The 25,476-nt window shown below is 35.7% G+C and overlaps 1 protein-coding gene across 4 annotated transcripts in view; it reads right to left on the bottom strand.

The window, feature by feature from the left end:
• LOC119691084 overlaps window positions 1-25,167 on the bottom strand; it is a 32,860-nt gene extending 7,693 nt beyond the window's left edge. For 3 of the 4 annotated variants that reach the window (XR_005253831.2, XM_038107614.2, XM_048623163.1), the window contains exons 1-3: window positions 24,883-25,167; window positions 6,978-7,133; window positions 4,657-4,809 (exon numbers count right to left, since the gene is read on the bottom strand). Coding sequence is in view for 3 of the 4 variants with exons in the window: in XM_038107614.2 (XP_037963542.2) it covers window positions 4,657-4,809; window positions 6,978-7,095 (271 nt within the window). In the remaining variant the exon portion in view is untranslated. Of the gene's footprint in view, window positions 1-4,656; window positions 4,810-6,977; window positions 7,134-14,587; window positions 14,630-24,882 lie in introns of those variants that run through there. The other variant, XM_038107616.2, reaches the window with a different exon arrangement.
• Window positions 25,168-25,476: the final 309 nt, after the last annotated feature.

Below are 25,476 nucleotides of genomic sequence, written 5' to 3'. Positions count from 1 at the left end.
ATCATCAACGTCGGTACCCCATAGAATGGGGATGGCGACCATCATCAGTCAATGTCAGCATCTCCAGTTGCTCCTGTCTGCAGCCGTGTGTAGAGTAGTTTTGGTCACACCATCTTGCAGGAGCACGACCCCTTCGTCTTTTCCCCTCCACTTTACCCATCAAAATGTGTTTTTCAAGGGATTCTGGGCCACTACGTGCAATATGCCCAAGAAATTTCAGCATGCGGGAATGGCATATATCAGACAGGCGCACAGTGATTTTGAGCTCATTCAGGATTAATTCATTCCGTCTGAAGGCTGTCCATGGTATGCGCAATATCTTGCGCCAGATCCACATAACAAATGCATCAATTCTTGTTTTTAAATTGGCCTTGATTGTCCATGTTTCGGAGCCGTACAAGAAAATAGGGAAGACTAGTGCGTGGACAAGTCTCACTTTGGTACGCTTGGTGATATTTGTATTCTTACATATATACCTTCCATAATACGACGATACAGCGCTGTAATTGGTGGATCGCGCATAAAACGACTTTATGGATGTCGATAACGGACCCGTGTAGCGGCCGCAGGGCCCCTCTTATCTATCCAGTCTATGTATATTATGCATACTACAGTGCTTACTGCAACAATTAGTATCATGCTCTAACAATCTGTGACCGTCGCCAGACTGTCAATGCATACACAGAATCATAAAACTTGCAGCAGCTAAGTGTACCCCGTGGATAATAATTCCCGTACGCAGGCATGCATATAAGTACAGCCTGGTATTAGAAAACCCATTAAACAGTTCCAATAAATATGAAATGAGGGCTCGAGCTACCGCATTGCATGTGTTAAAGAGAGTTGGAAAGCAGGTGACTGAAGAAAATTATACATGGGGTCACTCTGACTTTTCGGATGCGATATAAGATACATATAATTATAAATATGGGAGCGCCATGAGCGAACCACGATAATAACGACGTCGTTAATTCTAACCGAAGTTAAAAACCGCCAGAAATTATCTCATCTATCTGATGACCGCATACAAAGGTTTTCCGGTTTTTTTTCTTCCTGACTGTTACATCAAAGACGTTGTTTTCAAACTTTACGGTACTAATCTTTCCCGTTACAGAAAAACACTCGATTCGTGAATCAATACTTTTTTTTATAATGTATTAACTTAAAGTTATATAAGGAGTAAATGAGAAGGAGTACTTAACAAATGTTTAAAATACATTCAAACTTAAGTACTTAATAACGCGCATCTATTTACATATTACAATAAATATGTATTATACAATACAACATAACATTCTTCAGGCACCTACTTAAAATCGGGAAACCAAAGTGCCCCCCTTGGGTAAGGGGTAAAGATCGATGCGGACTATTGCATGTCGCATGATGTCGCCAGCCGAGCCGTTATGGAGCCGCGCGAAAGGATATACGGAACAACCGTATTAAATATCACACTAGGTCTCGGTACAGAGAATAGTTATTCTTGTTTATTCTTGCTTGGGTAGGTAATACAGAATGTACTAAAAGATTTGGAATTTTAAACCATTGAAGCTCGTATAATTTTTGAAAATTCGCGAACAGTTACTTAATTATTTTAGAATACGATATTCATTTAATCCTCACCCTTTACTATTTAGTTCTGTTGGAAAAATTACTTTAATGACACTGTATTAATACTGATTGACTAACTTTAAAATATGTATATATGTACTAAGAGTACACCAAGATTACACCCGAGTCCGCGTTGTTCTATGGTACTAAGTTCAGCGGTGAAAGTGTAATCATAAAACCATTAAAATTCAACCAAGCATCATAATTATACCGTCTAATTACCTATGAACGTTTTTATTTATTTTATATTTTCCTTTAAATTAATTAACTAACTCTTCTACACACTACACTATAGAATACCTACCTGGATAAAAACTAAGATATTAAGAAAACCGTTGCCGAAATGTAGCTTCGTTTATCCGCTATTCTGTCTGCATGATAATTTATCATGAAGATCCCCTGAAACCGGCTGATTTATGTTCACAGTTCAGCGTCGAGACGACAAGCAAATGTATAGTAATGAACTGCATTATAATGTGCTGAATAGCTGAATAGTCTGAATACATATTGTACTTGATGTGCTTCTGTTATGTTGTCTTGTACAGAGCGATAATGCTCACTTTGCTTCATAAACATTAGACACCGTGAACAAAAAATAAGTGCAACAATTATTTGTTGTAATTATTGACACTACTGTAGTGCGTCGTATTCTTCTTCATCTTCCGGATACCAGTTAAAGAAAATAATAATAAAAGATTTTATTAGTTTCCAAGATTAAAGACACCCAATAACAAATGGTGACAAAGTGGATGCCATATTGCCAACATGAGCTGTACCATATACACTGGAAACCACGAATATTTGTGGCATTTTAGCGGAAATCCAATAGGAGAAGGGTTCATGAGCAAGTTAGGAGTTACAAAAAATATGCCTAGTATATATGTCTTTAAAAGTATGTAAATAAGATAGTAATAACCATGTATAAACAATATTACGCAGTCTCCTTGACCTCTAGCACAGATAGGGAGACTATAAATAAACTGTGCGAAACCCACACTTTACATAGAGGTGATAGAGGTATCTGCAGAGACGCATTGATAAATGCCGCCCGGCCGCTATTCGTATATTGCGGCGTGAAAATGACGCCGTTTGAATCCTCATCATGGGAAAGCCCTTTCAGCTTCCAGATTTAGAAAAAAAATATTCTGTATTGATTTACAATACTTTGGGCTGGAATTAGATTTTTGTTCTGATTTAGGTTAAGAGGTGAAAGATCTAATAAAAGTAAGTATATTTTTTGGCTTGACCTAGACACGATCGTGTATATTGTGAGTTAAGTTCAGAAAATACAGTTTAACTACTAACTATGGTGGCTACTGAATGGATGATGTCCGGGTCAAAAGCGCCAGGAAAACGATTTCTTCCTCCGACCGACATTTAGATGGAAAACGATGCGCATAAATTTTGTAGAACACACTGGTACGAACCCATTCAATGTTGATTCTCACCTTTCACTTCTTGTAAATAAAATACGATGTACCTAAGCTACATAAATATAACTTCTTCGGTAACTTCTGAAAATAATGCACAGCAAAACATAACTTTTACCCAATACCTATAAATATCCATTTAGCCATACTTATAACTTAAAGTTATAAGTAATGTATTTTCTAGACCATTTGTTTTGGCAACTTTGACTCGTGTTGTACTGTACCATTCTTGAACAAGGTGGTAGTGACATCATGGTGACTACTAAGTGCCTAGCGTGAAAAGAGTATATAAATGCTTTCTTGACACATTTTGCATTAAAAGTATTCACGCGAATTTGCAGAAATGCTCATTAATTTACCGAGAAAATTTAATGCTATGGCCAGGAAAAACTTTGTATGACGTGCTTCAAATATTACTCACCATCATTAATATTCCTGGCATCATTACAGAAGTTTAAGTTCATTCAGAATGAGGTAAGAAAATATTCAATATTTTATTTAACCTAAGTACGTCTTTATACATTTCATGGAATAATTATTATGTTTACGAAGGTTTATTTTCGGAAACAATAGCTACTTTGTAATATTGTAATATGAAATTTTCTTGTTAAAATTACACTTAAGTTTTTGTATAATTATTCTAAAGACTCGCTCGTTAAATCCGAAAACACTCAAAGCTTCTTCGAAGTTGAAGTGGTTCAGGACTCAAGACACAAGAGCTACATAAGTTTCAGATGCTGAAATAACAACCTACATTTGAAAACCATATTAACAGATTTATACTTATCAAATCCACCGACTAAGGCCAGTTTTTATTATTTATATCGAGACTACAAAGACGATTTCAAATATGTACCATACTATAATATATTTCTTTTTATTAAAACTCTTTGAAAACAATTAATATACTTAAGTACATAATATAATTATTATGTGCGAAAGAAAAATCTGGTGTACAATATTTCCCTACGTTTTATTACTTTATCTTATCGGCTCAAGACAGGCGGTAAGCTAAAAGGTGAAATCGATTTTAGGTGGATCAAACGTATCTACCGGTAGCTAAGCCGATTTAGGTAAGTAAGCACTCTCAGCCCAAGAACGAAAAGAGGCTAATGAGATTGTTTCTTTCTTATTTACAAATAAAAGAGGGATGTTTAGTACAAAGGTGATTGATTACAACTGATTACTGATCTCTGTTTTCAACTTTTATGCTATTATGTTTTTACAAGAAATACTGTTCAATACTTGAATTCCACTCAGCGTTCAGTTATTTTAGATATATCTACGAGTACATAAAATAAAATAAGTAAAACATAATTCTTATAAATCTAACTAAATAATTAACACTAAACTAGAAAGAAAATGCTGGCCAGATCGCAGCCCCTGTCGGGTAGGGCACCCAAGAGGCTGCCTGGCCGCGTTACCTCGCTGTATGGCGATGCTTGGCCTTTGTGCGAGGTAAGAGCCAGCCCTAGCGTCCCTTGTGAATTCTTTGAGCCTGCTGCTAATGTCTTTAAACAGCTGCACACGTAGGTTTCGCCTTAGTGTATACTAAAGCGAACCACTTTGCAACAAACAACCAAGTTTGTTTGTAGATACATATATATTCTATACTCACGTTTCCCGCACTTGTCGACGTGGTTGGCGACGGGCGTGTCCGGGTGGCAGCGGCAGGTCTTGTACACGTCGTCGCAGACCGAGTCCGGGAAGCCGCACTCCTGCACGGTGGAGCAGGGGTCGCCGTACATCATCTTGCCTCGGGTCGATGGATCTGGAGGAGAATGTTGGTGAGGTTAGGTTTTTTAATGATAAAGCGCACTCCAACCTCTTGACAACACTACACTATACGCAGCGAATACGAGAGTGTAGAGGCCCTATTCGGCAGCGCTTGCCAGTAGTATTAACAGTAAATAGTTTTGTCCAAACCTGAGATAAAATCTCTCATAGAGAGAAGCGAGAGAGCTTTAGGGCAGATGATGTCAACGTCCTTACAGAAAACAAAATGTACAGCGAAAAGCACTTGCGTTATAATTATTACAAAAAAACTATAGCTTTTCTAGCTAGATACTATAGTACCTATCTAATTAGAATACAATTTACAAAGGAGTAATTTTCTGGATACCATACATTTCTGTAATAATGAACCTTTATTCCTTTGACAAGGGATATTATAATTCGTGATTAAGCAATTAGGTGGCTGTCAGCTCCTACTTAGGAAACAAGCTCATTAAAATTTCATGAACGTTTCAATGGCATTTAGGAATGGCGCTGGTAATAAGTACAGGAATGGCTATTTATTTTTTATTGGAGCAGACGAAACGCATGTAATCTAATTCTACATAGGTACTTGATAACAAAAGTTTCCTTTAAGCAAAATTTTGTAATTTGAAGTTAAAAATTTAGAATTTATTATGGTGAATAATAGGATTAGTGCCAATTTCTCCATTTTCGGTTATCTAACCGACAGGGATTGATTTATAAATTAAACGTCATCTCCATATAAAATTCATGTCAAATGTGTCAAATGTTAACCACTACTCCCTGGTTATGCTCTAACTGAGAATGGAGAAATTGGCACTTAATGTGAGAAAAAACGTATGACAAAAGTTAAGTTGCTATTGGTATTACCTACATCCATCTTAAAACATGCTGGGCATCGATATTAAGGATGAACGATCAAACGTTTTGTATGCAGTCACACGAACCACAGCGTGCAACGAACTAGCTAGCTGAAGCATTAGATTTACCTAGCCCGAACGACCACACCTTGTGTCGACAGTTTTGTTTTTGTCTTCTTACCACAAACTGCACCTAAAATATTACCAAGGTGTGGTGTGCACTGTGACCTTAACCTGTCTTTATGAAGCGAAACCTACGCTACACACCTGTTAAGCCAACTCATGCGCCATGGATAGAGGTTTATAAATAGAGAATTCTATTGTTGGAGGTTTTTTACCTTTTTGTTTTGGCAACATGATCTCTATGGCATGGTAGTACTAAGCTAGATAGGGTGAAGGTGGAACATAATTTGTTGTAAAGCTAGTACCAACAAAAGCTTATAAAGCTTTGTACAAATTTTAATAATCTCAGTAGAATTAAAGTTACCTCCGTTGTATTCCGCAAGTTGTAGAGTGCGCCATGAATAATTCTGAACTGCAGCGAAACTTTCAAGGCATTACTGGCGACTTCGACCGACTCGTGAGCCCGGAGTTTTCTGCATCTTACATGCAACATTGACTTTTACTACTGTTCACTGGGATACGTTTCGTCTGCGGTTTACGGACTTTCGGATTCATGTATTTTCGTGGTACCAACTTACTCACCTAGGACTTCGGGCAGCTTGAAAACATCTGACAGTCTGGTTGCCCACTTACCTGACAAGTCACTCAGCACAATCTTGCTTGTGTTGGGATCCACCAACCCGCACTAGGCCAGCTTGGTGGACTAGGTCCAAAGCCCTTCCTATATTGGAAGGAGACCCGTGCCCCAGCAGTGGGGACGTGATGATGAAAATTATGCTAATGGTAAAATATGTTAGGTAAATATCTCACCAAACACGGTGGTGGTGGATGTAGTGGTGGTGGAGATGTCGATGTCGTTCTGCCCGCGCCAGGGCGAGGGTAACCGCGGCCAGCGCGCCCCCACGACCCGCACTTGATTAAAGCTCTTATTACCATGCGAATAACTTACCAAACACGGTGGTGGTAGAGATTTCAGTCTCGGCCGCCACCAGAGCCAGGGCGAGGGCAATCGTGGCCAGCGAGCGCGACACCACCAACACTCGGTTATAGTTCTTATTGTTTTATAGCTATATGAGTAACTTACCAAATGCGGTGGAGATGTCGTTCTCGCCCAACCCCAACCCCAGGGCGAGGGCGAGGGCGAGTGCGACACGACCCGCACTCGACTGTAGTCCTTATTTCTATGTAAATAACTTACCAAACACGGTGGTGGTAGGCGTAGTGGTGGTGGAGATATCACTCTCGGCCGCCGCCACCAGGGCGAGGGCGAGCGCGGCCAGCGCGCCCGCCGCCCGCGGGGCCCGCACGTGCCGCATCGCGCTCACGTTGCCCGCGTCACATGCCCACACATAACCTGCGGGCAAAGTGGGGTTTAAGTAAAAAATAAATATAAGTATATATTTTAGAAAAGACGCATGGTTGCTGAGCCGTGTATGTAAAGCTACTGAATAGCAGTAGGTAGGTATTTTATTTTAAGTTTAAAAATGTATTGTTGTTTTTAGTTTCAGTAGAAGTTATACTTGTTGAAGTTGAGCCTTTTGAGGCGACGCGAAGCTACTAATTTATAAATATACCTTAGGTAGGATTGGAAAGCCATTCTAATTAAAACCGTTCCCATTCAGAGACGAAAGGATTTAAAAGTACCTACCTCACTTCAAAGTAGCGAAATCTTGATAATTTTCCAAAATGTATAATAAACCTACCACAAAAATATAATATGAGTACATGAGCCCTGAGGTCGAGCAACCGCGGCCGACAATAACTGCGGACGTCATGTCAAATTGCCCAATTTGCGCTGGCTGGGAAATTGCCCGGAATATTAGCAAAACGTTACACATATTTCGTCTAAAACACTCTGAAATAAATTAACTAACAAAGAAAAGTAATTTTGTGTGAGTTTTATTATACTATGTAACTAGCGAACTAACCTTCATAGGAGTGTGTTCTTGTAACCACCCATATTAATGGTGTAATGCTAAATGTAAATTAACAGGGACCTTCTCGAGAAAACGAAGAGAAGCGGGGTCAGCTAGTAATAATATAGTTTTAAGATATCCTCCCTCCAGCTGATAGTTTGACTAAATTTGACCCTCTTCCCCAATAGATTAGGTGATTAGTTGATAATCCACAATACCGTAGAGAGCTGGGTGTCAATCCGGATGCTAATAAGCGATAACTAGATCAGTGCGCCGCATCCAACTGACGAGGGATGGCCTGATTTCCTCCTCATGTAGGGAAATCTATATCTACGAGAACTTATACTTAACAACATGATAATGATATTAGTTTGTATGTTAATGAAATTAATTATTTGTGGTTTATCCTTTGCCTCCCGTCGTCGACACGCGAGACGCAATACTTTTTATGTTGTAAGTATCTAATTTCACGGTATTCAACCGGTTAATTATCCAAAGTATTTATTCATAGAAGTATGAGTCTAGTAAGTGTTGCTCTGACTTCCTAATGTAATATAATTTACCTAAATAATAACGCAATACCATCGTAAGAAATAACTGACACGACTGGCTGAAAATCGCATGTTTCATATAAGTTTCCTGATATAGGGTCAACAACCTTCTATTTAGTATCCTGTGATTGTATTTATTAAAACAATACAAGCATGTATTTCACTAAAATAAATAATTTACATCCCGAGGGTCCTAAATCCCAATTGAGTTATTAAAACTTCGGTGCAACGGAATATAAACATTAACCCCCTTATTCATAGAGAAGTTACAGAACGTTTTAACTAATAAACTGTTTTGTCCCTCTCCGACAATTAATAGTCAAAGAACAATTTGTTCTTTGACAGAGAGGGACAAAACAGTTTATTAGTTAAACGGTATTGTAACTTTTCTATGAATAAGGGGATAAGGTTCTACAAGTAACTCACTTATATAATAATGTTCTAAGTGCATAGCATCATAACAAAATACTTAATACGGTACGCGTTTCATACATGAATAAATACAAACATCTGTGTAAATTCAGATGACATAAATTGTAAATACATTTTGAATTGCTAACTACCACAAAATGTTAATTTACGCCAATGAGAATAATATTCGAATGAATGAATGGGAATAATGAGAAGCGAATTCTAATTACGATACAACACAGTTTTGGGTTGAAATAAACAAAATATTACTACACATAATTCTACTGTATTTTGGGCATTTGCGACAAAAAATATTTCATAAATTAAGGCGTGATTGGTGGTGTATATTTATACTGTTGGTAGGCACTGGATATCCTATTATACTTATTATTGCTCCAAAAACTTCACTCCCGGGCAATGAAAAAGTTCAACTCAGAAAATTCCGACACCAATCGACCCCAATTTTTAGAAAGATTTCATTTTAATTGAAAAAAATATTACCGTTTTTAGTTGTTAATATGTGCTCTGTTAAATATACCCTAATTTTGCAGAAGACGACATTAAGCTACTATTTTCCATTTAGAAGTAATTTGGTGCTTTTCTCGGTGGAACCTTTTCATTGCCCGTGAGTGTAGTAATATTCGGGCCTACTATGAATAATTGAAAAGGTATCTTGTAAGGTTTTCCGCTTTCTGCGGTTCTAACAAATAATCGAGATGCTCCTTCATTATGCAATGGATAGATATTTTATTCGTCAGACCATCCGTGGGTAATGCGAATTTTCGACTTAATGCTATAAGCTTCTTACCTAACTTCGTAAAGCATTCTATTTTATCGGCTAATCTGTCAAAGGAACACTCAAAGTACACGATATCGTTAGGTAAATAAGTAGGTATTTTATACATGTAGGTGTAGGTGTTATTATTAGTAAACAAATTATATCGCGACGTCAAAACGAATCATAGTATTTGTATGATGATGTTTAGGTAAATGGTAGTCAGTTACTAATGGATGCAATCACAAAATGTCTAATTATCAGGTATTCTTAAGGATTTCTATTCTATACCTATTATAGTTATGTATCCTTTATATAAATTTATATAAGTATTATAATGTATTTTTATCATATATATTTGGATAACTATTAAGTGACGTTTTTAGTTCTTTCATTTTTATTTATTTTTTTGCACATCTTTGTACCAGTTTTCCTGTACCTCCTGTAGGTTGGCTGGTAGAAAATGCTCTTAGCATTAAGCCCACCTTTTGTGCATTTATTATATATTTGTGCAATAAAGAATTAAATAAATAAATAAATTTCCTTTTGAGTTTGGTTACCCTAAAAGTACTGAGGGTAGGGCAGGGTAGGGCTAACTACCCTACCCCGAGTCATTTTGAGCTATCTTTTCAAGTAAACGGTTGAGGTTTTATTACAATTTTCTCGAGTTCCCCGCTTAGGTACTTAAGTGATTTTTAATATCAACTCTGCGATGTCGTTATTATAGGAAAATGTCAAATGCCTATCAAGTCTTAAATTCAATCAATCATTTTCATTTTAACTTCTCATCAGCGAAACAATACTCGGAAGATCGACATATTTTTTCCCAATAAGCTTTTACGATAAACAAAAAAGATTTTTCGGTACGGAAATGTAAAAAATACATTTGTATTCAGGAAATGACTCTCATTTCATGGTTATTTAATATTCCATAGCACATCATTTTCTGCCAATGTTTTTCCCCTTGTACTCTAACACTGAATAGATGTTGGGTGGTATTTTGTTTTATTTGCGTACTACATGAAAGTATTATACAAAATAACATGATAGTTTAGAGCGATAACACCGCTATTTTTGTACCTATGTATGTATTTTTATATATAAGTTTTGTTATTTCTATTCTGCTGTGTACAAATAAATAATATTCCATATATCTACTTATAATACATGTGTAAAGCCACATAGGTACACTGTGCTTCGTTTTTCCCACGGATTTTTGATTATTTTAGTAAGTACATTTACTTCTAGTTTCAAGCTTTCCTATTTTAATTACAAAACTTATTAGAAGCTGCTATTATCACGCATCAAACAGAAACTGAACATTAATTAACAATCACCTACTTTTCATATTTCTTACTTTCTTTACTCATAATTAAGCTCTGAAGTAAAGAAAATGTTCAACTTTCGTAAGAGAAAATAAACAACGAATTCATACTGTTAGCACATGCGTGCGTCACGCAAAATGATTCAATAAGATTAATCAACTATATTTATATGGCGTCAAAATGTAAAAAACATTTACTTAGGTATTATATATTCAGAAAAGAAACTTACAATGCCTATTTGAGATCAAGGAGAAAATAATACCAGCAAATACGGAATAATGACCAACATTGAAAATGGTCACATAGATAATAATATGTAAATAAATACATTGTACATAGGCTCATACTTATGTATTACTTAGCTGTAACGAACTCTACTTCGCCTTATAAAGTTTTTCGCTTAAGAATTCCGTGATAAAAACCAAACCTAGGTACCTATTTATGTAATCCAGTGTGTCAGCTACCTACGTACAAAATTTCACCAAAATTGCTCCAGCCGTTATTTTGTAAAAGAATAACAAATATCTATATTATTATATCTACTTTAAAAAAACTTTCGGGTTTATAATTATGTTCTATTAACAGGATGTTGTATCTATCTGTCTATAATATAGCTCAGTAACGAAAGAAGCTATGGTAGTCTTCACTGAAAATAACCTAACCCAAGGTTATATCAAAATCATTTAAGGCACTCTACATAATTCTAAAAACCAAGAATGTAAATAGAATATTTTAAATACAAAGTAAATACCCGTACTGTTATCTTGTTAAGCACAATGGCAAAGCTTTTACAATTGATGAGTTGAGTAAATTGATACCACGCCGAGTGGAGTTGTCTTGTTCAAACAATCGTTGAACAATGACAAACAAAGCATGAACAGGAGTAGGCTAACAAAGATAGGCTGTTTGCCGTGGCTCTGCTTGGGCACAACTTTATCTGATCATCTAAAGGGTGTTGTAAAATTGCTATCTCAAGGCGAAAGAGCAAATTTAACTTTAGTGCCTAGACATTTAAATAACAAAAATTTCACGCAACTGACATCACTAACAACACTGTTATCTAGATAGTAAGAAGCCTCTCTGAGTGACGTATCAATCCCTATTCCTACGTTAACAAGCAGAAGTTCAGTTCTAGTGTTTGTTCCGAGACGAAAGATAATCCCGTACTATCTAAGTTTTCTCCACATTTTCACCCCGTATATGAATACTTTACAGTTGTTTTGCAAAGAAAAGTGATACACGAATTTAGATCTTTTTGACAGACAAGACAGAGATGAATCTCGTGTGTTTTTGCCAATATACGCATTCTTATTAAGAAATGAATACGGAATATTTTCAGAACAAAAAAAGGGTAGGTACATAGATACATTACTCGTAAAAGAAACGCAGCATACGGCCTGAAAACAATAACAAAAGAATATACAAATTACTTATGGGCGCTACGGGCTTGCATTCCTTTCAAGCCAACCTGCGATCTTCCCACAGACACCAATTGTTTCCTGACTACCTCATACAACAATTGAGACATGCATAATGCACTTTAGCCACAAGGGAACTGGGTTTAGATTCGTATGTTACCGGCGACGCATGCGTGCTGGTGGTTCCGCAGTGCGCGGCGCCCGAATGGCCAGATAGAAGTAGCAGTGGCGTGCGGTTTTTCCATAAAATCACAACTTGCCTGTGACGTATCACTCGGCCAATGTTCTGTCAATTGTTGGCCAAGGGAATTCGTATTATAACGCTTATGCTGAGCCGGTTAACTCTAAAAGGTTTAATGGCTTAACACTTTATTTGTAACCCGAAACAAATCTAAATGTTTAGCTGTAATTTAAATTACTTAAAGTTCCAAACTTTGAACTTGTTAATGAAAGTAAAAGTTTTCGGTAACAGATTATTACTGCTAAAACTATTCGTAATTTAGGTAAAGTTTGTATTAGAATCATTTGTCACAGGCTCGCGTGCAGTGCCAATGTTTGTTAGTTTTCATGTGTGTTAAAGTTTTTATCGAACCAATATGCTTATTATTACGTGGCCAGACCAGTGTCTGCATGTTTCGTTTAATAGGGCAAAGCATATTTACCAGAACTGCATCACGCCATGGAGATTATTATGTACTTTGTTAGTAAATGTTTTAGTCAGAAAGCCGTCAGTTAATGAGTTAATGATTTTCTTTCATTAACTAATATTTAAAAACATAAAATTGAGCAAATCATTGTATGTATTATAGTACCTATATTGCGTTGTGGAAAAGTGGTGAACATTTTTATTATACTTAAGCTTAATTTTTAAAGAAGTCATAACATTAGTTATCATTAGTCAACGTCTACTGTACGAGTATATTTTTAGTATACTGCAATTATTTTAAAGTTTAAATAGTACCTACAATAGATTACAATACCTGCATTATCGCTAAAAGCGAGTAATCTCTTCCAAGGCAACCTCTTTGGGTGAATGAATGACTTATGGAGAATAATTTATTATAACAGGTCATAGGTTCTTGAACCAATATTGAATAGCCTCACTTTACACAATGATCGTACAATGAGATTCGATTGCTACGCAACTGTGAAAGAAATCCGTTCCCTCTAGTGCTATGCTATGTATTTGGGACTAATGTCCACATAATTGATTAGTGGATATCAACCGTATCCATGGAAGAAAAGCCCTAAGGTTGTGTGTCGTACATCTATATAAGCAACTATCTAACTACCTTATATTCACCTAAAAACCGATTTTAGCTTATTTAATATAAATACCGAAGTTTAAGAATATCTGCAAAATCTTAAACTTCGGGATTAATATCCACGATAGGATCAAGTCAAAGTTTAATATGTCTGCCGACAGCCATTGAATTTACGTTCGATGTGATCATGTTTCTATTGAAATATTCAGCACGTCCGAGGACATAGTGTAGGTTTCACATTACCAATCGAGCAGTGAAACCTAACGCAAAATTGTATGGCGCGGAGCAACTAGTGCAGCTTATTGCTGCTCTCTATTCTCCCACGCCATACAAAATATACTCGCTGCTTCTTAAACAGTGTGGTTAACTCGCACTCACCATGTAACAAACCGAGCAGCTCGATACTGCTATGCAATCCAGCTTGAACAAATTTAATATTCATGCGAAGATTCACATAAAGTGTGAATTCAATATGAATCGCCACTTTTAAAAAGCAGCAGATTTTATCAGATATACGAGCATAGCAGCTGCCGCTACACGGGGTCTTTTTCGTTGATAAACGTCTCTATATCGCGATTCGCCACAAATAAGCAACGCACATTAAACAAGTTTATCTACGTCGATAACGTACCCGTGTAACGGCCGCATCTCGGCTGTACAATATATCGCATAGTAGATATACTTACATATATTGCGAAACACGCACCAATGCAAATTATTTTCTTCACATCGTTATAAGTTGACACTCTGAGTGAGAGCTGAATCAATACTCTATTTCGGAACCAATCTGTCGGAAGTTATATTCGATTTTCAGCAGGAATAGATGTCGCGCCGCCACTCCTAGCAGCAGCCAAACCAACTATACATGACTGCCTATCAGTGGCATAGGTTTAATTTCTTTGTAGGGGAAGCCGGTTGGAAAAATACAATACATAGATACCTATCATGAAATTTCGTGACATAATAATATATGCCTTACAGAGAAGCATATTAAATAGCAAATCAGTTAATTTAAAAATGAAGCCGCTATATAGAAATTGTGTTGTATGAATCCTTTTCCACTGCTACCTTACACCTATGTGCATCTTAAACATCTTTCAAATCTCCTTACATTCTAATCAATATTAACTAATAGGTGGTAGCTTACTTGACACTTATTTGGAATTTATAAACCAGGTTTGTCTCACAGATTGTTCTCACAATAAAATATCCAAAGGCTCTACCTTAGTAGTCACTTCAATATACAACACTATATTGACTACTGTATATCTGATAGTATTTTTTTCATGATCGATTTTTAAACATAAGCAATTTGGTACACCGCTGCCATTAATGGCGGGTTTTAAACGTATGTTCGATTAAACCTTTAAAACATTTGCTGAATATCACACGTTTCTTACCACTTCATCACTTTATAATGTCCTTGAGTGAATATGTGAACTTAAGGGGATGTACCCAGAAAACTTATCAGGCATTATTTCTAGATTTTGATAGGGGTTATTACATAATTTCATGAAAAAAAACGCTCGTACGCGTTTTTTCTTGGGACAGATCTAGGCTCACAGACGGCAGAGCAGTGGGGTTACCACTACTAATGTGTCGGTGGTTGTACATTAGCAGGCAAGGGTGTTTTTAACCGACTTCAAAAAAAGGAGGAGGTTCTCAATTCGTCGGGATATTTGTTTTTTTTATGTATGTTCACCGATTATACTACATCGATTTCCAAGACGACATTCAGTTATAGATTATACGACAAAATATCCAGTTTCGGAGGGTGCCCGTACTCTGAATATGTGGGTTGTGTGATTATTGGCGCTTGCCAACTCATTTAGTAAGCAAACATCTGTCGGGAAACTAGGACAAAAACGATTAGATGATTATTTGGGTTTGAGTTTGCTGCTTTGCAGTCTGATCTGTATTTATTGATTACCCATTTTTATTAAGTACTGCTTAATTTATAATAGGTTTTCTATATTCACTGTAATCTTTAAAACTTTCTCGATATGCATTGCATATCCTTAAAAGGTTATTTTATTTCTATAAAATACTAAACTGCTATTAATTGTTAGAGAAATTATACGTAATTAAGAAAAAAAACCAAGGCTACATGATGTGTAAACACTCAATTCTCTACAATTATACACACAGGGTGAAATTTTATAAGTGATGTTCCCACCCGACATACAGAGCAACTTTAACTAAACACCTAAATAGTTGTGAAAATAAACAGGTGCTCCAACAGATTAGTTAAGTAGGTATAACGTCACTAATAAATCCTATCCTGTATTATTTTATGAACTATTTCGTGATGAGGAATTGTGTAAGGAAATAAACACTACTGTATAGAATCAAAGCAAATTAATAATTATCCAGTAATTCGTTTCCGTCCAATGATTTCGGAATATCCAATGAACGATATCTCATCGACAAATGCAATTTCAGATAATTTCATACATTTCAATAAAACCTGAATAAAAAGTGAGAGAGAAAAACGTTCAAAAATTTAATACTACGGGAATGCTACGGCGTGCTACGGCGGTGGCGCGTAGTAATGTTCGTAGCGCGTGGGTTTTGTTCGCTACGAGTTCCATTTTAGCGTTATTTATTTACTAATACTTTGTTTCGCAAATATTGTGTAGAGCTAAATTTTAAATTGATTTGAAACCACCGTGAGTGTAACAAAATAAAATTAAAAAATAACACATCATCGTTGGTTTACAACTTCATCAAGTATCGAGTGAAGTATACCAATTTTAATATTTACTGAATCTAATATGACGCATTTGCATACGGTCCCGGATGGCAATATCAGCTAATCTTCATCTTTTATGCATCCAACGATACGGGTTGAGTATCATTTATGGAATATTATGATGATATACTTTGAAAAACGTTCATGATGAATAACGCCAAGGCGTATTCGTAAAAGAAATAGAAAACGACAGATGACTCATGCTTCAAGGAGATATTGGTGATCCATCACTGATGCTAACATATTTATTTAGTTTATGTTATACTGATATACAGATATATCATATGAAATTTATAACTTTCGATATGTAATAGTTGCTACGTAAGTTAGCCACTCTCGTTTTGCGCTGGGGTTACCTAGATATCTCTTTTGTTGACTGATATAGAAATGTATTCATGAGTAACACATGAGTTCAGTTATGGGTTTTTGGCATGACGGCCGAATGGCGTAGTGGTTAGTGTGCCTGACTACTGAGCCGATGGTCCCGGGTTCGATTCCCGGCTGGGGCAGATATTTGTTTAAACACAGATAATTGTTCTCGGGTCTTGGGTGTGCCCGTAAAATGGCAATAGGCCCGCCCCCTATTACATTGGGACTAACATAACACTCTGGCGAAAAGTGGGTGCAGCAATGCACCTCTGCCTACCCCGCAAGGGAGTACATTATTAAAAGGCGTGAGTGCGTGTAACGTGTAACGGTAATGGATACCTTATCCAAGATATCAATTGTTAAGTTTATGTTTTTTTTATGTAGGTTGTGTAGTGTCCCACTGCTGGGCAAAGGCCTCCTTATAAATTAACCTCTTTCGGCCATTGAGGCAAAAGCCTGTCGAGGTCTTCCCGCCATCTCCGTCTGGGTCTTCCTCGACGCGGGCGACCATCACTGGACACCCGCTCGGCGACAATTCGGGCCCGCCGGTCATGCGATAGAAGTTTTGTCTTAATAAATAATTTTTGATTTTAATTTTACTCAATCATCTCAGCGTGGCGTAGAACAACGCGGACTCGGGTAATATTAATATTACATAATAATATATATTTTTATTGTGTTTTTTCATATAGGTACGCACGAACAATGCAGTAGGTTAGGTTCGGTAGGTACATTCACCAATTTTGTCGCAGCGCGTAGAGCCAAAAACTTTTCAAATCGCAGTGTATTCGGTAGCCAAAAACCAGCGCAAAATAATATATCTTGAGCCTGCAAAACGCTAAATCCTTTATAAGGATTTGTCTGGATGAAACTATATTTCGTTTAAATAATTTTCAGAGGCATAAAATAAATGTGTGTAACATTTAAGGCTTATCAGTGTTTGTGTATAGTGTTTCATGTTTGATTAGTCAATTGCATACTTATATGAACTCAATAAAGTTGACTCGAATCCTACGCATAGGGTATTGTTGTTCGTAACTTGGGTCTCTACCAAAATAAATTAGTAAATTTAAATCCTACGTAAGTACCTACCTATTTTATTTAAATGATGATAATTATTTTTATAAATAAGAGCTGTTCACAATCTTAACATAAAGTAGGTTCTAGCGGGAGATTGAATCTTTTTATACACCTTATTATCATCATTATTATGCGGCGCACAGTTGTACGTTTTGTAACTTTACTGTCAAGGGTGTTGTTGCGTTGTTACGTTGTGCATTACAATATTATTTTTAACCCCCGACGGAAAAATAAGGATCTTATAAGTATAACGTGTCTGTGTATCTATGTGTGCTCGCGTAGCTCCAAAACGACTGAACCGATTTTAGTTTGGTTGTTTTAGGGTAATAGTAGGTAATGTTACCGCAAGTGTTCAATTTTATAACCATATGCCAATGTCAAGTACCTACCTTATCTTAAATTGTTTGGTCAATCACTAAAATGCCACCAAAGAGTTATTGTAAAGCAAATACCAGACTAACGTGCGTAGAGCCCATAAGAAAAGATGGTGTTTGCCAGGATCAATAAATTTTGTTGGGTTCAGACCATAGGAAGGTGAGTGGCTCTGTTTAACAGGCTTCTCAAGATTAGGTGAACTATACATATATGGTATTTACACATGCCCTAAAAAATTAACATAAACTGAACTGCTTTCGTAATTGAAATGAATTGCTAACATAAAAAATTCGACAGTAATTTGGCTATAACAATATAATACTCTTAACTATGTTTTACAGCTATAATTTTTAATTAGATCGGCTTTATACATTTTAATTATTTGCTGGAAGAAACAAAGGAAACCCGCTTGTTATTAATAAGTTTATAACCATTAATTATGATGTCAATAAACTTTGGAACTTTGCAAATTAGCCGAGACGTCAAAGTCAAAACATCACTGCCTATAATTTATATGCATTATATATTTATGAGTAACAAAATGTCTAGCCATTAAGTTGGTGCCTCGTGGTACTTGGTACGAATCTTTCAAAACTACAAAAATAACACCTCTGAATATTCTCGTGTAATAGGTCAGTCTGGCACTTGTCATTAGTTTTATTCGATACGATTATTCCCAGTATCATAAACGTAGTCAATTGCGGACATAATTTTAACCTTTAAACAATATTATTTCCCACGATGGTATCGCATCGCATCATCGAAAAAATCTTCCAGGTTCCACGTTTCTGCGGGGAACAGTTCGTTTTATCGTGGCGCAACATATTGTATAGGTAACTGAGTTAAAAAGAACTCATAATTGGTATTATTCTTGTTGGGGCTAGTTATAGTTAACGGTTGCGGTGACGCTGTTTAATTGTTTATACAGTAATGTCGATTCTGAAGGCAAAAATTCTAAATTTAGATCTGTCAAAACCTTAATTTCTTTGTTTAAAATTCGACTCTATGATTGTTTCCGTAAATGTCATTTTATGCTAGCAATTTTTTTAGTTTGACAGCGTTAAAATTAGAATTTCTGCCTTCAGAATCGAATTGAGTATCTTGTTAGTGTTACGCACTTGGCCAACAATGTTCGTTTACTTTACTTATGAGATTGTGTCTCAAAAAAGACATAGATTTGTTTTTTACTCCTGAATAAAACGTAGTGGAGCATCATAAAAGGGTTTCTGAATGTATACTTTGTGTTTATATAACGATAGCTGTGTACACAAACAACAATAAAGTACCTACATATAAACTAAAGTAACTTAGATTGCTCAGGCAAGAGCGTTGTATATAAAAACTGTTTCGTAACGTCTTTCCGGAGCAAAGAAGAGATCTAAATAATTGCTTTGATAATATATACCTCCCTGAGAGACGCTTTATATAATTCAGGTTGTTCTGAGATAGTTATAAATACGGGAAGTTATAAATACGAATTAAGTCTACTTTCCTCTTTAAGTTTCTATGTTACTATATATATGTACTCGTAGTTTTAAACAATTTACTTTTTCTATGAATTTTGATTCTGTTTGATCTTGTTGATGATAAGCATAAGATAGAATACTGTTTGTAATCATGTGAAAAGATTAATAATTGACCAGTCAAATCTGCCCCAGCAGGTAGCGCCTACCGTATATAATCCTAACTAATATTATAAATGCGGAAGTAACTGTGTCTGTCTGTCTGTTACTCTTTCACGCCAAAACTACTGAACGGATTTGAATGAAATTTGGTATACATATGGTCTAGACCCTGAGAAAGAACATAGGCTACTTTTTATCCCGGAATTCCCACGGGAAAACTTTTTAAGGCGAAGCGGAGCTCGCGGGAACAGCTAGTATACTATATATTATGTAAGTCTACTTTAGGATCAAAAGTAAGTAGGTATAGCATTATGGCACTGAGGGATGTAACGTTATACAGGCTGTTGCAAAATTGGTATTCTAAATGAAAAGGGGTGACTCAGTGGGCTATTTTGAACAACTTTTGTTTAAAATAATATTTTTCCATACAAACTGTGTTGGTCACGGGACTTTTTACTTTGTGACTACATGCGCGAGCAATGATAAAATTTGACCCATAAAATGCTATGACGCAAAGGTGAAAGCTGGTACACTGAATAAAGTTAACAGGGATTATGCTTTGCTACTTGGTCACATAGAAATGTATCTACCTTAAAGTTCCACATTTTATACCTCTCAGACAACGTATTAGTAGTCATGAAAGCTGTTGAAAGTTGGTTTAAGTTGTCTTCATCACGAACTTTGACAATAAAGACGAAGTTTTTGGTTTACAAGTTCACAAAATATCGTAAACCTTATGTTTATCTCTGCTTGACAACTGTTGAAGACTTTTACTGATTAAAAAGCCAATTTCTGAATAGATACAAACTTATTCGAATTTAACCCGTTAACTGGTAGAGAATATAAAATATACTCACGACCAATACTGTACGAATAGTAGACTGTTTTAACAAGAGGAATAAGTCATAATACCCGTACTGGTATTTTTTATATGAATGACCACATCGTGAGACAGTAAAGCAGGACGCTAAATATTTTTGCTCTATGATGTTGAGATTCAATTTAGAATGTCATAAAACGGCTACGCTACGGATTCTTACGAGTATTATTACGTCTACAGAGAGACATGTGATAGAGTAAGAGTCCTTTTTATATAACACCTACAATATACATAGGTATATACATAAGTATATTGTATTATATAAATTTACTCATTTCATTTTATGGTGGATTTCACGGCAAATAGTTTTGATGCTGCGCTGCGCTGTAGCGTCTGAATGTTTGTGTTATAAATTAAGTAACAGTAACACATACTACAAATGTAGAATAAGATGAATACAATGATGTCTAATAATTCTGAACAAAACAATTAGATGATATTATTACTCCCGGATTCAAACTCATCAATATCCTAGAACATCACAACCTTTCCTCTGTACCTTTTTTCGTATACTTTTATACACTTCCAAGCTACCAACGTTAGGTCAAAACGTGACTGCGGTACTGATGGTCCAAATTACTGGTTCACATCAAGATTACCGACAAGAAGAAATGAAGAAACTTTCTATACCTAGAGATATAGGCATTTACAATCAAAGTAGAGGTCAAGGGGGGTTGAGAAAGAAACGTGACGATAGGTAGTAAAGTTTTCAAAAAAATAAGCCCGTTCCTAGATCGATATGAGAAGAAATGTCAACTACGTGCCGACGTGATACAGTGCTGATTCAGCCAAGATTCCAGCATGAATGAAAAGTAAGGTTAATGGGACCTGAGTAAATTTCCCGTGCTCAAAGAATGTAGACGACCAATTAATGGACAAGTTGGGTTGAACCTAATAAATGCACTACATTTCACACATCAGAAAATTTACGGTGTCAGCCAGGTTTTTGTACTTTCGTAAGTAATACCTATATGATTAGGAAAAAATTAAATTGTTGTGTCGTAGAGCGTCATTTTGATAAAACCTTAGATTAACAATATACGCACAAGATGGAGTATCACATACAAAAAAAAAACTGAACGCATTTTGTTCACTGTCAAACCGTTTTAATTTCAATTCGTTAGTGTTGACTTCATACTTATTATTTTATTAAGTCAAGTTAATAAAACCTCTACATACATACCTACATTACAACTTTTGGTTATTTTAGAATCCATTAAGTCCGTGGCACGGAACGTCTTACAACCATAAAATAGGTTCGAAATGCTGTTGAACTGTAAAATTAATATTGAAATTTAAGCACACGCGATCGCTTATGTATAGTAGGTACAAGTCTACAGGTACTTTATGTGGTAACTAACTCATAAAGTTTAGGTGCTTACAATTCAAAAGAATTTCGGTTTGACATTCGTTTTAGGGTGGTGCGATACTTTCTAGATACACCTCAGATCAACTACAAATAGATTCGCAATCGCCGTGTGCACTATTCTCTTTCTCACTCAAACCATAGATGTTGCCGACAAAAAAATAAAACCTAAATATGGGGAAATTTAACTTATCATAATTACAAAAACAAAACTTGAGTATATCGTCGGTTGATAGGAAAAAGACACTAAAGGCTAATTTTTCAATAGCCAGACAAAAGTTTTGCTGGGAAATAATTTTGATGCTGTTGCGTCTCAATGTTTCTCAATGTTTGTATTACCCAGATAACATTTATCTGAATATTGAAAAATCAGCCTTAGTGAGTTTTTCCTGTCAACCGACGATATAAGAAAAAAAACTTTACTCATACTTATTTGATTTCAATATAATTATTTAATATACACAAACTGAGTGGATTGTATAATTCATTGTCTTCGTCCAATCGAAACAATCCTCTTCAAAATGTGCCGAACACAATTTTTGTATGTTTCCTTGGTTCCCAATTTGTGCGACCGGTAATGTCTATCCATTTTCTTGATATTTTTTTTTTCTGTCGGAAACCTATGAAAGAGATAAATGGATGAGCATGAGCATTATAATCGTGGGCCAAATATGTGATGGGGTTTTTTTTAAAGGAAACACGTATTTCGTATCAATACAATAAACTTTATATTATACAGAAGAAATCACACATGGAAGAAAAAAAAAGAAACGAACGTTTCCTCACAATGAGAGGCACCTCATTTGAAAGAGGAGAATGACTTCTACAAAATACAATCTTCACAAAAACCGAATTCGTGCGCCCCATTTGTAAACCCAACCCGAGTCCGTTACAATTTCTAGTATTTTCTTTGCATACTATAATATTTGTGGGTAAAATAAATTTTCAATAACTTGCAACCCCATGTGATTTGTTATGATATGGTACCTCGTAATTTTTACTTAAAACTGATACTAAAAGACCTTACAGTATTAAAATTAGTATCGTTTTATATTATAATCGAGCCAATAGATAGTACTATGATGAATGTAAGCTTGTTAAACTTGATAGTATCTACTTACATGTGAAAATATATCTCATCCATCATTCCATCGTGTTTTCGTTCAATATGCTCTGTACAACCGAACAAGATCCACCCACCCATGTCACACACTCGTTAAGTGATGATAATAGTCTAATAAACTTAATAAACACCCACAAATCACTAGCAAATCAAAAATAAATAGCATTTAGAAAATTTTGTTGTAACTGTCAGCCTTTGTTTGGCAAAGATTTTTCATTTGTTTCATTGTTTGGCACAGAGAACTGACGTAAACAGGCGCCTCAGCAAAAAGGACAAAAAACATTTACAGCTTAACGTTTCTTTCTTACGCTTAATGTAGCTAAGCGTCTCTTTTTCGCAATGTCAGAACTGTCACGATTATACCCCTGTGAGATACACCAACTTTTGAAGCGTTTGTATCCCTTGCACAAAATTTTTATCTAATTCTATGTAGACTAATGTTATAAGTAACTTATTAATTATTGGAACAAGTTGTATAAAACATCTTAAGAAGCTTTATATTACTTTCCGACTCCCATTGCCCTCAATACGATCCAACAACCCATGCCATTTGGTACTTTGCCAATTTTTTACTTCGCAAAAGTGTCTTTAAACAATTTTAAATTTCAATTTAATAAAACTACTTAATTTTAACGATAATACATTAAATTGTATAGTTTACGTATTATGTGGGGATTTTGGGGTAACAATTAAAAAAAAAAAAGTATATGATAGTGTCTTGCTTGCAGGGACATGTCTATGCTTTTTTGCCATAATATGATAAAATGACAACATAATCTAATCAACGAATGAAGTGACCGAATGAATAAGGTTTATTTATAAGGTACTAATGATCGTGCACTTTAAGACCATGGACACTCGCTAAGCATAATGTTTCATCTACTTCCAATAAATCGTTCCTACTTGTTATCACAGATGATAATACATTGTTACTATCGCATGTCGTACTAATTCTAACATATAATGAAGAAAGTTTTTTTTTATATATCTTATACGGCTATTCGATCCCAAAGTAGACAGAGCCTGTAATATGGGTATCGGACAGCTGATATGACATAGACAGATACATAATTATTTTATACATAAACATCCATGACCCGTACACATATCTAATCGAACCCGGGAACATCGGCATAGCAATCAGGGTCACTAACCACTACACCCTTCGATCGTCAGTTGTGTATGTGTGACTGATACTCTATCACGCAATGTGGAAACTCAGTTGTTAATCAGAATCCCATGTAAGTAATAATTATTAATACTTTTATCACATAATTCCCAGAGGCAAATCTGTAAAGGCAAAGCACCTGAGATATTATGTCTCTTACAAAATTAAATTTTACCTCGATTCTTTTGTGCTTCAAATTATGTGTATGAGGAATTACTGAAATTAAACGCGGCAATTCACGATTTCCCTTTGTGAGACTTCATTTTTATTGTACCCAATAAATACAATGCACAGGCATATAATAAAACCATAAACAATTTGCAGATTCTCATAATTTTAATAGCGTATTTAAAGGTTTCAAATCCCGTGGGTTCATTCTTTAGTTCAGGAGATCACGCGATTTCACTGCAGTCAATTTAACATAACTTGGTGAGTTTATTTTAGGTCAATGTATTCCAAATTTACCTACATATACACATTTCATACATTTACGCTCATATGTAATTAATTTCACAAACAAAAGCTATATTAAACATTCATTAAATAATCTATAAAAATATTTTGATCCTGAAAAAGAATAAAGCTAACATTCCGTGCAAGCCAAAACGTATTGATCCACCGAACAACAAAGGGTTTGTAAGAATAAAAATAAGACAAAAGCACGTAAAAAAACAAAACAAACAGTTTTATGCCATTTGACTTACCGTGTCATTCCCCTAGCGCTTTGAGCTTGTACAAAACTATCCTGGCTGATGCCAAGCGAAGTTGAATCTTATCTCGCCGAGCCACATGTGTTAAAACTACCCGTACTGTAAATTCTGTGTTGATATCTCGCGTTCTAATCACTATTTTGGTTTCGTATAGTATTTTGAGGCATTTTTTGATTGTTAAGTGAGTATATTTTTTTGTTCCAAGTGTATGCGGAACATTGGTGGGCGGTTTCCGAGCGAGGCGACCTCTCGAGCCCGCGGCCGCTTCGTCGTGACTGAAATAGGGGTGGGAACAGTAGCGGTTTATTGCACGAACGTTTTTATTCTGTGTAGAAAACTGTTCCTTTTATTGGGCTGCTCTATACTTAGAGCGATGAAACCTAATCAAGGGCTCTACTTAAAATAAAAAGGTAAGTTTAAGTTCATATATTCTAATTAAGTAAGTATATATTTTATATCACCTCTATGTTACTTCATGTCGTATCTACTCAGAGATTTCATTTAATAATTTCAGGTATGTATCCCATAATAATGGTGGTCGGGTCTGTCTTCCTTGTATTTTAAAGCAATCGAAAATTAAATATTGTA

The sequence above is a fragment of the Plutella xylostella genome, chromosome 9 (assembly GCF_932276165.1).
Source record: "Plutella xylostella chromosome 9, ilPluXylo3.1, whole genome shotgun sequence".
Lineage (NCBI taxonomy): Eukaryota > Metazoa > Arthropoda > Insecta > Lepidoptera > Plutellidae > Plutella > Plutella xylostella.
The sequence above is the reverse complement of the archived record's forward strand: the minus strand, read 5'-3'. Positions and strand labels throughout refer to the sequence as shown.